Below are 14856 nucleotides of genomic sequence, written 5' to 3' on the forward strand. Positions count from 1 at the left end.
CCCCCCCCCCCCAGCTCCGGCTGCGCGGGCAGCTCCCCACCTTGGTCTGCAGGTTCCTCAGGCAGACGATGGCTTCCTGGTACTTGCTGGAGGCTTCGTCGTAGCGGCCCAGTTTGAAGAGCCGGTTCCCTTCTCCGTGGAGGATGGGCACCGCCTGCATCTTCTCCTGGTTGTTCAGGCTCCACGTCTCCCGCTGGTACTCGCTCGGGGCCTCCACCTGGCCGGACAGCGCAGGGGGGTGAGGCGGGGACCGGGGGACCTGCGCCCCCGCAGCTGGGGACCTGCCTCCTCTGCCTTCTCTGCAAGCATGCTTGCTGGTCACATGCATGTGCATAGGGGACAGAAGCCACCAGCTGAGCCCGCCCTAAATCAACACCTTTATGCAAGTTACAGACAGACAGCCCTTGTCAACACTGGACTTCCAATATTCAGAAGGCGGTCTCCATACTCACTTGGCTAGAACAAGACACGTTATTGCCACCTGCTGGGAAAATTGCTGTCATGAAAGTTCAGATCTATGAGGTCTAAAATGAACACCTTAGAATAAGGCCCTTGTGCAGTGCACAAACCGCACAACTGTCCTAGCAAGGCCCGCAAAGGCCCTATTGTTGACACCATTCCCTTATTTGTTCACCCATGTAGCCGTCGGGCTGAACCTCATTCTTGGCCATAACCCGAGTCCTAACCCAGGCCAGACCCTCTCCCACCACCTCACAAATGCGGCAGTGGTTTAGAAGCCCTCTCATGCTCTAGAGAGAAGGCATTGATGCCCGGGACCAGGGAGGGGAGGCTCCCCACACCGCGTGCTCTCTGAGGCTGGGACAGCCCTCTGCCCCTGCCACCCCCAGAGCGCACCTGCAGCAGCTCTATCACGAAGATCAGAGGCTGTGGCTCCTTCTGTAGCTCGTCCAGGTCCTCGTAGCCCAGCGTGTGGTAGGCGAACATGTTGGCCAGCCCACACGTGTGTACGTGCCACTCCGTGGGGTCCTTGCCCTCCGCCACCTGCCGCAGGCTCCGGGACAGGATGGGGTAGACCCCTGTGTGCTGGGGGGAAAGACGGCGGATGGCATCTGGCCTGCGTGCTCAGAGCCCCCACTCTGAGTCCTGCTACAGCCTCACCGGCCTGGGGTTGTTGCTGCTGTTTGCCCCCAACAGGCCCCCCGGAAGGACTGTGGTGCACTGTGTTCCAGGCCAAGCGCTCTCCCAGCTCCTTCTGTCAGCTCCTTCCACAGGCCCCAGCAAGGGAGGCCCTTATCCCCACTCCACAGGTGGGAGACTGGAGCCCAGAGGCATGAAGCCAGTTGCGAAAGGTCACCCAGCAATGAAACGACACAGGCCGGTTCACGCCCGGTTTCAGCGGGCACGCTCTCACCTTTCCTGGCCCTCGTGCTCAGCCCCGACCCATTTCTCCCCCGGGGAGACCTGAGCCCATGCGTGGGTGACCTGCAGGGAGGGAAGTGTGGGGAGGAGGGAAAGGCCGGCCCCAGGGGCCAGAGGGCCGACCTGGCATCCCCAGGGGGCTGCTGATTAGCAGGGAGCCTGGGCGCCTGTCTGAGCTCCAGCCCCCTTGGCCGCACCTGTGGTCATGGAGCTGAGGGGAGTTAGAGGAGACACAGGGGTAGGCCCCGCTCGCCCCAGCCTCTCCCTGCACTGGGCACGGGGCTTGCCACCCTCAAGGAGGAGGAGGGCTGAGAAAACCAGCCCCTTGAGCCTCAGCCGCCTGTGAGCGGTCCCTGAGAGCCCCCCTCTGCTGGGAAAGTCCAGAAACGGCCCATCTCAGACACCCTCGTGGCAGCTCCAAGGACTGAAGGGACAGAAACAATTCAGCCTGTCCTCCGAGTCACCAGTGTGGGGGTGAAGGTCAGCCAGCCCAGCCCCCACCAGCCAGGATTAGCCCAGAATGCCCTGCTGAGGCTCCTTTGTGACAAGAAGGCCAGATGGTAGTTAATTCCCCTGGGATCAAGGCTGACCTAAGGCCCAAAGAGGCCCCAGGAGCAGCTGTTGCTCCAGGCAGCACCAGGTCCTGCATCCCAGCAAGTGCACTGAGCAACTGGGCCCCAGGGCCAGGTGGCTGCCTGGGCAGGACCTCCGGTAGAAACTCTGCCCCTTGACATGCATACCCTAGCACCAGCAGAGTCTCCCCCCACCAAGGGCAGCACTGTGGCTGGGGGTGCCACCAGGAGCTGGAAAATATCCAGGAAGGAGGAGAAAGGCCTGAAGAGGGTCCCCGAGTCCCGCGCCCAGCGGGGTGGCAGGTCCTGGGAGGGAGGGAGCAAGGAAGATAGGAGTCCCAGCTCTGTGCCAGTCCTGAAGACAGCTTGCCTGGCTGGGGCCCGCAGACCAGCCAGAGCCACACGTGGGGCTCCATGGGGCTCACCTCTGGCCCTGGGGACCAAGACCGTGCCTGTGACGGAGGCAGGGGACCCTTGGACCCTTGGACCCCCACACCGAGTCTCCTGCCTATGGATCTGTCGCTATAGGAGAGCCCGCAAACTCTGGGCCATGGGCCATACTCAGCTCGCAGACTGGTTTTGTCTGATCACTCACCTTGCGGAGCTGTTATCAACTAGTTAACCAACATTCAAATATCGGGGGCGCTCACCAGGTGACCATCCAGGCGGAGCTGAGGACCAGCTGCCCCTTTGGATGAGGCAGACGATCCGCAGACAGCCAGAGCTCCGGGCCCCTCGTGGAATTTTAGTTTGCAACCCGTGGCCTCACGGTCCTGGGCACCGGCATAAAAATCCCACATGGAGACCAACGTCCTGCCTGGGGGCAGGGCAGAAGCTCCTGGCCCCAGACCGGCCCTGCCTCCCTCCCTAGGGGCAGGGAGGGAGAGAGGGGGCCTCTTCCTCTTCAGACTGATACAGAGAGGACTGGCCGGGGGAGGGTCTGCAGGGAGTGACAAGCAATGCTGCTCGGGGGAAGGCCAGTCCCTCCTAGTATGATCATTCCACTGACGGTTGCCTGCGTCTTTCCAACACTTGGATTCTTAAATGGACAGGAGCCTCTGGAGGGGCCAACCTAATTAAGCCTGCCAAACCTTTTTGCACTTCCTGGCCTGGATGCCACCTGCTCTCTACACGCAGACCTGGTGAACTCCTATTCATCCTTCAATACCCAGTTCAAGGTCATTTTGGAGACTTTCCCCCAAGACCGTAAAGCACTAGTTGCCCATCTCCCAGGCCCTGAAGCAGTCTGCCTTCCCTTAATCATGCCATGGGGCTGGCTGCCCCGTATCGAGAGAGTTCAAGTATATGTTCTTCCTCCAAGAACTGAGGTTCCTTGAGGGAAGCACTTAGCGTTTCGTTCCTAACACACAGCAGAGTCCAAATCTGGTCCCCAGTGAATGTTTTCAGATAGATTGGCAGCCGGGCACACGCACGATGGGTGGGTGCTCAGCAAGATGGGCAGTGCCCTCCTGTGACGCGGCCAAGACAACACATCCATCGGCCAGCCCAGGCTTCCTTGGCTCAGCAAGATGGGCAGTGCCCTCCTGTGACGCGGCCAAGACAACACATCCATCGGCCAGCCCAGGCTTCCTTGGCAGCTCTCCATGCACTCAGCCCTCCCGCGTGGTGACCATGCATCCTGCGGGGGCAGGGCCTCGCTGGTGGCCAAGCCTCGTCTACTGGGCCGCGGCACGATGGCCGGCATGACCGGGGCACGTGGGTCTAAAAGCTACAGAGCATCCGCACCGAGCAAAGCCGATGGATATTAAACCATCTGAAGCCGTGAGGAAGCCCATTTTTCTGAAGACCCAGGCAGTTAAGAATAAAACGTTTTGACCAGCTTTCTAAGCACCAGGACCAAGACCAGCAGAGGCACTGGTGGGCAGAGTCCGTGTCTGCCCAGTGAGCCAAGAAATGAGGGACGAGGCGGCGGGTGCCCCTAGTGGCAGAGGTGGCTCTGCAGCCTGACTCGTGCTGTGACCTGCAGACCCTGCCACGAGCAGGGAGGGGACCAACTGGGGACCCCACCCCGACCCTGAGCAAGTCACTCCCCGTCTCTGCCCCGGTGCTTCCTCATCAGCATCTAAAATTCTGTCAGCACTCCTCCATTACGACTTGTCCAGTCCGAGCAGCCACCACGTCCCGTAGTCCCCCCAACCGGCCCCCGGCACCGGGTTTCATTAGAGATTAGTGACACAGAGTGTCCCAGGGAGAAAGGGCTTCCCCGGGGCCACAGAGCTCAAACTCAGATCTCAATCTCTCTCTCTCCCAAATTGCTCCTTCAAAGAGTCAGCGGCCCCGAAGACGTGATGGGTCAGAGGGGCCGCCATCAAGGGCTGGTGCGCCCGTTGGGTGAAAGACAAGGGGGAGCCCGGCAATGGCTGGGTCAGGCCCGCGACATCTGAGCCGGTCGGCCGATCACGGTGAGAAGAGACTCCCAGCGCGAGAGGCCAGTGGACCGCGTGCCCAGGGGGAAGCTGGCAGAACAATTTCTAGAAACTGTGGGGACAGAGGAACATGGAAGACGGTCCCATGGAAATCCACCAGCTTTCTAGAATGTGGGGAGCCCCTGTGCATGGACTGTGTTTGGGTCGACATTGGAATAAGCCAGCCACTAAGCTAGAGAAATGTGGACAGTACCAGAGACCATCGGCCTGAAGGAATTACGGGGGTTTTCAAAAGACGTAATAATGACACTGAGGTGATGTTACTTTAATGCCCTTTTTACAGATACAGAGTTGTCTTTGCAGCTGTAATGTAGGGAGTCTGGAGCGTGGCTTAGCTGTGTGGGATGAGGGAGAGTAGGTGGGGGGATGAGGCAAGCCTGGCTGGGGTCCAGTGGGGGCTGCGTGGGGGATGGGCTTGGGACGTCTCTGGGCTTTCTGTCGATTTTTGTATATGCTTGAAAGTTTCCATAAGAAATGTTTGCTTAGGGGCGCCTGGGTGGCTCAGTGGGTTAAAACCTCTGCCTTCAGCTCAGGTCATGATCTCAGGGTCCTGGGATCGAGCCCCAGATTGGGCTCTCTGCTCAGCAGGGAGCCTGCTTCCCCCTACCCCTGCCTGCCTCTCTGCCTGCTTGTGATCTCTCTCTCTCTCTCTCTCTCTGTCAAATAAATAAATAAAATCTTTAAAAAGGAAAGAAAGAAATGTTTGTTTAAACATCCGTGAGTCTTGGGGGCGCCTGGGTGGCTCTGTGGGTTGGGCGCCTGCCTTCAGCTCAGGTCATGGTCCCAGGGTGCTGGGCTCAAGCCCCAAGTGGGGCTCCCTGCTCAGCGGGGAGTCTGCTTCTCCCTCTCCCACTGCTGTTCCTCCTGCTTGTGCTCTCTGGCTGTGTCTCTCTCAAACGAATAAATAAAAAATCTTTAAAAAAAAAAAAGTGAGTCTTGCCATTTCTATCTGGGCTACAGAACAAGGAGGCGATCCCAGGAGGGTCACAGACTTGAGAATAATTTTACATGGCTCGCAGGCACAGGCAGAAGGGCAGGAAAGTGACCAGTGACCAAAAGTCCCCAGGACCCAGTAACCGTGTGTGGGGCGCCGTCCTGGTGCCCTATCCCACCCCGCCCCCAGGCGACCACACCACTGACGGCCACTCTGGGGGCTTGTGGTCTGGGGTGACCCTCCTCCGTGGGCTCAGAGGCAGAGGAAGGGATGCAGGGTTTCGTTTTCACCCCACTTTGCCCCGCAGAGCGGGGACGAGGCTGCTGGAGGCGCGGACCGCACGGGCGGGTGTGGGCTACTCACGATGGCGTCACACCAGAACTCGGCCACCTCGCCGACCCGCATGGACGTCAGCAGCACTTCCCAGACCTCCAGCTTGAACATGTTCCCGATGATGATGTGCATGGGGTGGCCCACACGCTTGCTGTCGTCAATCACTGTCCGGTCCTCGTCGCATTTCGTGGTGCGAAAATGGAAGATCACCTGGTCAGCAGGAGGGGACCCTGGTCTCAGACAAAACTCCCACCGTCACTCGCGGGGCTATCCTCTGGGCTCAGCACACCGCACCCCATCCAGATGCCGGGACCCCATAGCGACCCTGTGCTGCCTGCCCTAACCCCCGCACCAAGGGCTCCAAGCCACTGGCTATCCCGCTGCCTGGCAGCTGTGCGGGACCTCAGAGCTCAGCTTACAGAAGCCCTAGATCTGAGGCCACAGACCCCGCCACTCCGTCATCCAGGGAAGCCCACCAGACATTTGGAGACAACACTGTGAACCCTGAGGGCTCCACTCTACACTGAGCATCAGAAAACTCCCAAAGCCCTTCCCCCAGCCCATGCCAGAGTTTAATTTGCCAGCATCACAGACGTCCGGCGAGTGGGCGCCGTTTCTGAGCTTCCCAGGTGCTCGGGGCTGATAATCCTGGGAAGGGCCCTCCTCGCCCTGCTTTGGCAGAGCGGAAAGAGGCACAGCGGGAATGCAGAAGGCGGCAGTCAGGGAGCCCCCTTCTGGTGCCAGGAGACCAGGTCCACTCACCCGGGACCCCGTGATGAAGTTTGGGAGCTCCCCAGTCCCTCCGTGTAGGATGGTTTTCTTGACGCCCTCCACGTTCAGGAGCAGAGCGGCCTCCATGGCTCCCGGGCTCAGGCTCAGTAATCTCCCGGGAGGAAGACACCCAGACCTGGGGATTGACCCTGCCCCCGGGGCAGGTGTGAGCCAGGAGTAAGCCGGGCAGGCAGTGCCTCCTCCCTACTCCGCAGGGGGAGGTGAGGCCCCCACCGGCCAGCCACCAAGGGTTTTCTCCCATCCCAAGAAGAAAGAAAGAGGCCAGAAAGTTCTCAGAGAAGATGGGGAGGGGTGTAGCAGGAGAGAGGCCTCAGCCCAGCAAAGGGGAACAGCAGGGGAGCCCGAAGCCCCTCCACGTCCCGGCGTCCATGCCAAGGTCCTGTGGTCGCTACAGTCCCTGCCTCCCCCCTCTCCTGTTTCTTGCTCCTCTCCCCCCAGACACTGTGCAGGAGAGGATGTGATGCGGGGTGGGGGTGGGGAGCAGGTTTCGTGCCTGGGGGCTTCTAAAACCAGGTGAGAGAAGGGACAAGTTTGGGGAGTTAAGGGTGCCCCCAGCCCCGCTGCAGCCCCCACTCCAGGTTCTGAATGTGGGGAGCAGGGCTCTCTCTCTCAGGGTGGAGGGTCTCATCCCTCACCCCTGTGCTCGGGGAGCCCTGCAGTCCCTGCACCTGGGATCGAGTTCGGGAATCAAAGGGACAGGTGGCCTGAAGGGACAGGTGGCCTGAAGGCGTGGTATTTGGCGCCACCTTGTGGTCAATGGGAGCTCGGGTTCCCAGGGTCCTTCCTTTCTGTGACCCCAGCGGGAAGGGACACTGGATTATCAGGAGCCACATAGAGCCCCTGACCACACTTCTCATTTCGTGACCTGTGGCCTTGGGTGTCTGCCACCCTCCTTAACTCCACCTGCCCCGCCAAAATGGGGAGATCCACCTCTCCAGATCCCCCCCAAAGTCTCCCACAAAGAGCCACTGACATAGAGGCCAAGCCCGAGCCCCTAAGCCCAGACCGGGGCGGCCGGATCAGACCCCTAGGCCCCTCCCAGGGTGCTCAGACCCTCTAGGGCTCCCGTCTGGCCCTCTCTGGGAGCAGGGGTCCTGGGGTCCTTCTCTGTCCACACAGCCATGCAGAGGGGTCTGAACGCACAGGAAGCAAGACGGATGCTTAGAGGGAAATAACGCGATTACCATGGACACTGCGGGAGGGAGAGAGGACCCAGGAGTGAAGGGCTGCTTCCGGGGTCCCGGCAGTGCTGGCTGCTCCCCCACAGCGGCGGCATGGCTGTTGGCTCTGTCTGTGTTCATCGTGCTGGACTCCCTGCCAGGGACGGCTGGCTTCTCACTGTTACCCGTGATCGGTCGCTCGGCTCCGGAGGGCAGAGAGGCACGGAGTTGGGGTGTGGGTGTGGGGTAGAAGGCATAGATCTGGGCCCCCGGTGCAGAGGAGCAGGAGTGGGGTTTGGGGGTGTTTGTTGAAGCCGAGACCAGAAGAAGGACGTGCTCAGGCCACAGCGTCCCGACAGGCCCCCAGCCACGGTTAGCCCCAGACTAACCTCCTAATGGATTTCGGGAAAAGGCAACCCTAATAACCCCACCCCTCTTAAAACCCATCAAAGGCTCTCTGCTCCCCTCAGGACATGCCCCAGCCCCCCCCCCCCCCCCCCCCCAGGCCAGTGGAGCCACCCCCTGCCCCTAGCCACCCGACCCCAGGGTGGTAGGCCCTCAGTCCGCCAGCCACCTTCCTTGGTCCTGGAAATGGGCGGTGCCGGGTCCCCGACACTGCCCTTGGCAGGCCCCGGCTGAGGAAAGCCTCGCCACCCCCTCCACCCTGCATCTTGTCCCTGAGCTCCTCTGCTAAACCGCAGCGTGCTGAGGGAGTCTACCCTGCCCTTGCTCACGTGGGGTTCCCCACACCCCTTCGCCGCCTTCCTCACCCCAAGGACGCCTCCCTTGCAGCATCTGGCCCAGCGTAGGTCTGCTTCTTCCAGCACCGGCCATTCCAGGGGGTCATGGGAACTAGCAGGAAATTCTGCTGTTGGCCAGGGCGGCCGCCAGGACGGGGCAGGGCTGGGGCCCCTCCTCCTCCTCCGTCCTCCTTTCTGGGGCTGGACCCCAGAAAGCCCCTGCCTAGGAATGGCTTTGCCCCCGTCCCTGCCACCGCTCCACTAGGAGGCAGCCCCCCCAGGCATACAATTCCCCCCCTGCCTGGCTGGCTCTGCTCCCGGCAAGGGAGGAGTCTCTCATTCAGAAAATTCCTCATTCCTCCTCCTCCTCACCCTCATTGTCATAGACTCTGCCGTCCTTTCCCCTGGGCTGGTGGGGATGGGGACGTTCTGAGGGAGGGGATGCAAAGCCCCACATGGGCAGGGGGGCCTGGCCAAACATCCCTCCATTCACGTCTGACCCTGAGGAAGTCCTGTGATCAAAGATTGGGCATTTGGGATGCAAAGCCGGACACCCAACTTTTCGGTTCCCGCTGACTCTGTGCTCCTGTGTCCGGCCAGACACTTCAGCCTCAGAAATCTGTGCTGTCATCCAAATGCGAGTAAAAATAGCTCCTCCTTGGGCGGCAGGGCAGGAAACACACTTGGCCCGGGTCAGGGCTGGGCCAGCGCAGACTGTCCTCTGACGGCCGGACACAGAAGGGAGCAGCCCAGCCAAGCTGAGACTGTGTTCCTTCAGTGACTCCCTCCCACACCCAGCTTAGTTTTCCAGAGAATAAGGGCACTCGCCTTCCCCCTCCTGTGTCCTTGGGGAAAGGCCGGAATCCAATCCCCTAATGCCATCCACACGCCTGTCCCCAACAGGCCACAGCTCAGCCTCCACGTGAGGAAGGCAGGGACAGGAAGAGCCGTGGTCAGACAAAGAAACAGCAAAGCAGAACATCCCAGCCCACCGCTCAGAGTCCCACTCGTTTCCAGAAACTTGAGTCTCACACATCTGGGAGCTGGGTGTCTGACCGTGGGCACTGGCCCCTCGGTGCCAGGAGTCTCCCCCCACATGCTCAAATACGTTCTGGGCTCCCTTAGCTCATTCTGAAGGTTCCAGCTGTAAACGACGCGACCCAGGGGGCCTTCACTGTCATTTTCTTTGATTATTGTTTCTTCGGTTCACGGATGCCCTGTCTCTCCCCACAGGCTAGATCTGAGGAGCGGCGCATGGACCCTGGTCCCCTGAGGGCCACTGGGGCCCACCTAACCTCGCCTGGCCTCAGTTTCCTCATTTACTCCTAGGCTGCCCTGAGGGTCCAGCGAGGTCGTCACAGAAGGGCTGGGCGGGCACACCAGCTCCTGTGGCGCGCGGCTCCCTCATCCCTCCATCCCCCGCTGCGGGGAGGAAGGTTCCTGAGCCTAGGCCTGGGAGACCCAGCTCTGTCGCGGCCCAGGGTCGAGCTACGCGGAAGGGCTGGGGAGCCGACGGAGACCGGCCAGAGATGGGGCGCGCTGCACGGCCCGGGACAGAGCTAGGGGGTGGGGGGGGGCGGTGAAGCTCGCAGCGAGGAAGCCTGGTGCGGGGGACGCGGCCTGGCCCCGGGGTCGCGGGAAAGAGGGAGGAGCTTCCCAAAGGCCGAGTTTTGGAGCTTGTGCGGTTGCAGGGGTTGGGGGAGGACTCGCCCTGAGGGGGACTGGACTGGAGGAGGGCGAGGGGGTGGGGGTACGCTGCTCTGGCCCCTCCTCCAGGATCTCCCAGGTCCAGAGTGCGGGGGCACGTTTGGGGAACACAGGGCAAGGGATGGAGACGGACACACCCACGCGGGAGCGGGCAGCCGCGAGCGCTCCGGGCAGACACCGCCCCCCGCGGACCCCAGACCGCGCAGACAAAGGGGCGGCCCCCGGCTGCGCCCCCTCCCGCGGGAACCCGGCGGCCAGCCAATCGGAGGGCAGCAGCCCCGCCGCGAGCGCGGGGTCCAATTGGATTCCGGGCGCGGCCGCGCTGCGCGGACGCAGCCAGTCAGCGGCGAGGACGGGCCGAGGGCGGACCCGCGCGGAGATTCAAACCGGCGGGGTGGGCGCAGAGCGGCCGGCGGGGCGTGCGGGGGGCGCGGGGGGCTGTCGGGTGAGTGCGGCCCGGGGCTCGGCGGCGCTTCCGTCCCCACGGGACCGGACGGGGCGGGGGGATCCGGGCAGGACGGGCGCGCATGCAGGGCCGTCGGGGGCTGCGAGACGCAGACCGGGGATGGGGGGGGGGGGGCGGGGGCGCTGCGCGGCTGGAGCGCCCCGGGCCCCCGCGAGCTTGCCAAAGGGCGTCGGACGCGGCTCCGACGCAGGGAGGTCGGCGAGGGCCGGTCCTGCTTCCCCGCTTGCGGCGGAGAGCCGAAAGGAGGCTGGATGGAAGAAGGGTGCTGTGGACAGTGGCAGGCAGGGACCGCAGGACGGGCGGAGCGGCCTGCCCATCCTCCGCCCTCCTCTGCGCCTCTGACCTCTCTTCCAGGACGCACCCTCCTTCCCGCTCCCACAGCTGCCAGGGGCCTCCACACCCAGCCCCAGCTGCCTCGTGTCTGTGGGGCCCCGGGAGGGTAAGGGGCTGCCGTGCTGACCTCCCTTTTGACCTCCCCCCAGGATCTGGTGGGCTGAACAATCTCTTGGCCAGGCAGATGGCTTCCAAGTGGCCGGGCGTGGGGACCTCAGTGCGCCGGACACCGCTCCAGGACCAGGAACAGCTGGAGGAGGAGGACGGGCCGCGGCCTGTGGCTGGCCATCCGGAGACCTCTGGCGGGACCCTGGGCTCCCTGTGCAGACACTTGCAGAGGAGGCTGCCGCTGAGAGCCGTCAGCCTCAACCTCGGGCCAGGGCCCTCCTGGAAACGCCTGGAAAGCCCCAGGCCAGGGCAGCAGGGCCTCCAGGCTGCGGCTCGCTCTGCTAAGAGCGCCCTGGGTGCCGTGTCCCAGGTAAGGCCGGTGGCATTACCTGTCCCTTAGCTCAGGCTTCTGTGGCATCAGACAGCTGCCTCCAAGGGCCCCTATGAGGAGGCAGAGCCGATGAGGACAGGTGCGCAGTCCAGAGGAACCAAGCCCCACATTGGCAAGAGGCCAGAGCTGCGTTGTGGTGGGGTGACAGGCAAGGGCGTAATGGGGGACACCAAACAGGAAGCTTCTGGAGGTGACCACAGAACCACCCAGGAGAGGGGCAGCGGGAGGGCAAGCAACATAGTGTGAGTCCCTCTCCAGAGCTGGGGGGAAGCTTGGGTGTGGCCAGAGGGTGGAGAGCAAGGATGGGAACACATCCTTGGAAACAAGGATGTGTTCCTTGGGACACATTTTTGGGTCCCAATGAGGGACCCAAAATGAGGGAAGGTGTCACCCAGGAGGGACAGAAGCCGTGAGGATGGACCCACCCCCAAGGAGAGAATGGGGCCGGACCTCTCCTTGGGGTCTGATTGGGGACCCGAAATCCCCAGACCTTCCACTGAGAGGTCCTGAGCCAAGTGTAAGTCTGGTCTGTAGGAGCCCCAGCACGGATTTTTCCCCCGGGGCTTGGAGACACGAAATGAGATGGTCAGCCCTCGGCCACACCACCTGCCCTACGGAACACGGGTCTTGTTCTGACCTCCGGCCTCTGGCTTTGCTGGGGCAGATGTTCTGGTGGAGAGGAGCCAGGCGGGTCCGAGAGACCCTGGAACTCGGGCTTGCTGCTGTAGGCAGTGAGGAGCCCCAGACGGCCCTTGGGTCCTGTCAGCTGGCCCAAGGTGCAGCGTGAACTGCTGGGTGAGACCAGGGGCTAGTCCGCGGGGTGGCGGTGGCAGGCCCAGTCTCTGGGCTTTGTTGGAAGAGTCAGGGGCGTTACGGGTCCGGGAAGGGACTTGGGTCAATGGGGACTCACTCCCCATGACTGCGGCAGATCGGGACCCATTTCCCAGGGGTTCGTCCACGCCCCTCCCCCAGGCCCCTGAGCTGCTGGTGTCTGTGCCTGCTGGCAGGCCGCGGGGCGGGAGGTGCTGTCGCGGCTCTCGGAGAGCGCCCCTTGGCCATAGCCAAGCTCACCTATCCCTGCACCCGCCACAGAGAATCCAGGAGTCCTGCCACAGTGGCACCAAGTGGCTGGTGGAGACCCAGGTGACAGCCAGGAGGAGGAGGAGAGGGGCACAGAAGGGCCCCCGGCTGTCCGGAGCTGCCCCTGCCTACGTGGCCCTGGACCCATGGGAGAGGGACGGTCTCCGGCTCTCTGCCCGTGGGGGCCCACGCACCTACCCCCTGCGGCGGTCCAGGAGGGAGGCTGCCCTCCGCAGCCCCTACTCCTCCACAGAGCCCCTCTGCTCCCCCAGGTAAGAGGGGCAGTGCTGGGGCCCCCCAACATGAGCTGAGCCCCCTCTTGTGGCTGCCAGGGGCACCTGGAGCTGCCAGCAGCCGCGTTCGGCACCCCCACCCCCTGCCAGCCTGAGGCCTCGGGAGGTCCTCCAGGCCCTCAGTTTCCCTATCCGTCAAGATAGGAGTATCCCATGAGCCCGAAGCAAGTCCAGACGGTAGCTGGAGGCTGAGGCTCCGTTTCCATGGGGGCAACAGCAGGGCTGACCTGTCTGCAAGGTCACCTGCCCTTGACCTGGGCCTCGAGCCTCTGTTCTCTGCCAGGTGCTCTAAGCTGCGCCTGTGTCGCTCCTTGTGGGGAGGGTCTGGGACAAGGTGTTCCCAGCCCCCTGGACATCGCCCCGGTCCAGGGCAGCTCGGGAGGGGCTCGTTTCAGCTTCCCACGGGTCACCGGCACGGCTTCTCCCTCTTTCAGCGAGTCTGACAGTGACCTAGAGCCTGTGGGAGCAGGACTTCAGCATCTCCAGCAGCTGTCCCAAGAGCTAGATGAGGCCATTGTGGCAGAAGAGAGGTGAGCCAGCATTTCTGGGGGACCTCTCTGCCCCTTGATCTATCCTGCTGTGTGACCCTGGCCTACCCCTGCCCCTTGCTGGAGCTCCCTCTGCTCCTCTCTAACATGAGGGGAACAAAACACGTAAGGCCCTGGTGCCATGTTTGTCCATCACCTGGAACCCCCCCCCAGGCCAGGAAAGACCCACCCTTCCTCCAACATTCCCCATGGCTTCCCTCTCCTGCCTGCCCGTGGAATTGGGAAGAGCTCTGTGGCCACGGTGGCATTTCTGGTCTGTCTGCTCAGGGCCCTGGAGGCAAGTCTTGGATCTGCAGCTGCCCCAGCTTGGGGCCAGTCCCCCATTCATACAATGGCCATGATGGGCTCCTGGGTGGGGCCCAGCCAGCTCGGGTATGTGGCAGGAGGTCCCCTCCCGAGCCGGCGGCCCCATCGGCCTCTGTCCCTCCCGCCCTCCCATCTCCAGCGGCGACATGACGGACATGACCGTTTCTCTCATCCGTGACTGAGGACGTGCCTGCAGACAATGCCTTCCTCCCAGACATCTTCCCTGGGTTCTCCTCCTCCTCCCCTTCTCCTCCTCACGCACAAACAAGTGCTCGAACAGAGCCTTTTCTGGAAAAACCCACAGAGCTGATGGGCTCAGCAGAGCCGGGAGTGTGCGAGGCTTCCCGCCTGCCTGGAGCCAGAGCCACTGACCTCACAGACCACATCAGTAGCCGAGCATACCGGCCACCTTCCAGCTCCTGGTTCTGGGGGGATGACCATGGCGCCCATACTTCCCCGCTCTGAGCACAGAGGGGGGATGAAGGGAACTATGTATTGTGGGAAGCGAGCCACATCTGACCACCGTGCCCTCACACCGGGATCCATGTGTCCCCCCGAGCTCCAGAGGATGGCCTGGGGCCACTGCTAACAAGGACCCCGGTGGAGGCTGCTGGAGGGGCCCCTGCTCCTGCCCTGGCCACATCTGATTCTGTCCTTGACCGCCCACCCCAGCCTGAGAGTCACGTGGGGAGAGGCTGGGGTGGTTCACTCACCTCCCCTTTTGGGCTTGGAAACTCACCCCACACTTCATGGCTGTGTCTACAATGGGAAGCCCGGGTAGCAGAGGTCCCGGGGGGCCCTGAGCTGTGCACCCAGAAGGCAGACCTTTGAGGAATCAGCCCCTGGACTGCCCAGTTCCAGGGACCCTGGCTCCCGTCCCCGTGCCATCCCCTCCCCCGAGCCCCTGGGCCCGCAGATCCCTATTTATCCTCAGCACAGGGTACCATGAGTGGCAGGGAGGGGAGCACTGGTCAGTGGCCATTTCTGCTGTCGGCAAATTATTTAAGAAATCTGCTTTGTCATTTTACTCAAAAAAAAAAAAAACCTATCAGTTGACTTCTTTGGAGATAATGATGCTTTTTCATAATAAAGACTCTGCCTCTGTGACATCTGTTCTCTGTGTCGCACACGCACACCCCACTTGGGGCAGCTGGGCTGGGCTGGGCTCCCCTCATCCTCCCCAGGCAAAGCCACCGGCCCCCAGCTCGGGGGACGGGGAACGAGGAACAGAAAAGGTCCCCTCAGCTTTGCTCAGGACGAAGAACA

General features: G+C 62.5%; 2 protein-coding genes across 2 annotated transcripts in view; one reads left to right on the top strand and one right to left on the bottom strand.

Moving 5' to 3' along the window:
• The window catches only part of AIPL1 (aryl hydrocarbon receptor interacting protein like 1), a 15458-nt gene extending 7376 nt beyond the window's left edge, over nucleotides 1-8082 (bottom strand). Inside the window, exons 1-5 of the mRNA XM_059378598.1 lie at nucleotides 7643-8082; nucleotides 6429-6586; nucleotides 5697-5876; nucleotides 856-1044; nucleotides 41-217 (exon numbers count right to left, since the gene is read on the bottom strand). Of these exons, the coding sequence (XP_059234581.1) occupies nucleotides 41-217; nucleotides 856-1044; nucleotides 5697-5876; nucleotides 6429-6524 (642 nt within the window). The 5' untranslated portion in view covers nucleotides 6525-6586; nucleotides 7643-8082. The remainder of the gene's footprint in view (nucleotides 1-40; nucleotides 218-855; nucleotides 1045-5696; nucleotides 5877-6428; nucleotides 6587-7642) is intronic.
• Nucleotides 8083-10451: 2369 nt separating this feature from the next.
• Nucleotides 10452-14688, top strand: PIMREG (PICALM interacting mitotic regulator). The gene is made up of 5 exons (XM_059381134.1): nucleotides 10452-10510; nucleotides 11014-11342; nucleotides 12456-12715; nucleotides 13171-13266; nucleotides 13730-14688. The coding sequence occupies exons 2-5, from the start codon at nucleotides 11049-11051 to the stop codon at nucleotides 13770-13772; spliced, it is 693 nt and encodes a 230-aa protein (XP_059237117.1). The 5' UTR covers nucleotides 10452-10510; nucleotides 11014-11048; the 3' UTR covers nucleotides 13773-14688.
• The last annotated feature ends 168 nt before the right edge of the window (nucleotides 14689-14856 follow it).

The sequence above is a fragment of the Mustela nigripes genome, chromosome 16 (assembly GCF_022355385.1).
Source record: "Mustela nigripes isolate SB6536 chromosome 16, MUSNIG.SB6536, whole genome shotgun sequence".
Taxonomy (NCBI): domain Eukaryota; kingdom Metazoa; phylum Chordata; class Mammalia; order Carnivora; family Mustelidae; genus Mustela; species Mustela nigripes.

Coding starts and splice junctions, on each gene's coding strand:
- PIMREG (XM_059381134.1), top strand. CDS start 11,049: ATGGCTTCCAAGTGGCCGGGCGTGGGGACCTCAGTGCGCCGGACACCG. Junction 11,343..12,455: donor CCCTGGGTGCCGTGTCCCAG/GTAAGGCCGGTG, acceptor CACCCGCCACAG/AGAATCCAGGAGTCCTGCCA. Junction 13,267..13,729: donor GCCATTGTGGCAGAAGAGAG/GTGAGCCAGCAT, acceptor TCCCATCTCCAG/CGGCGACATGACGGACATGA.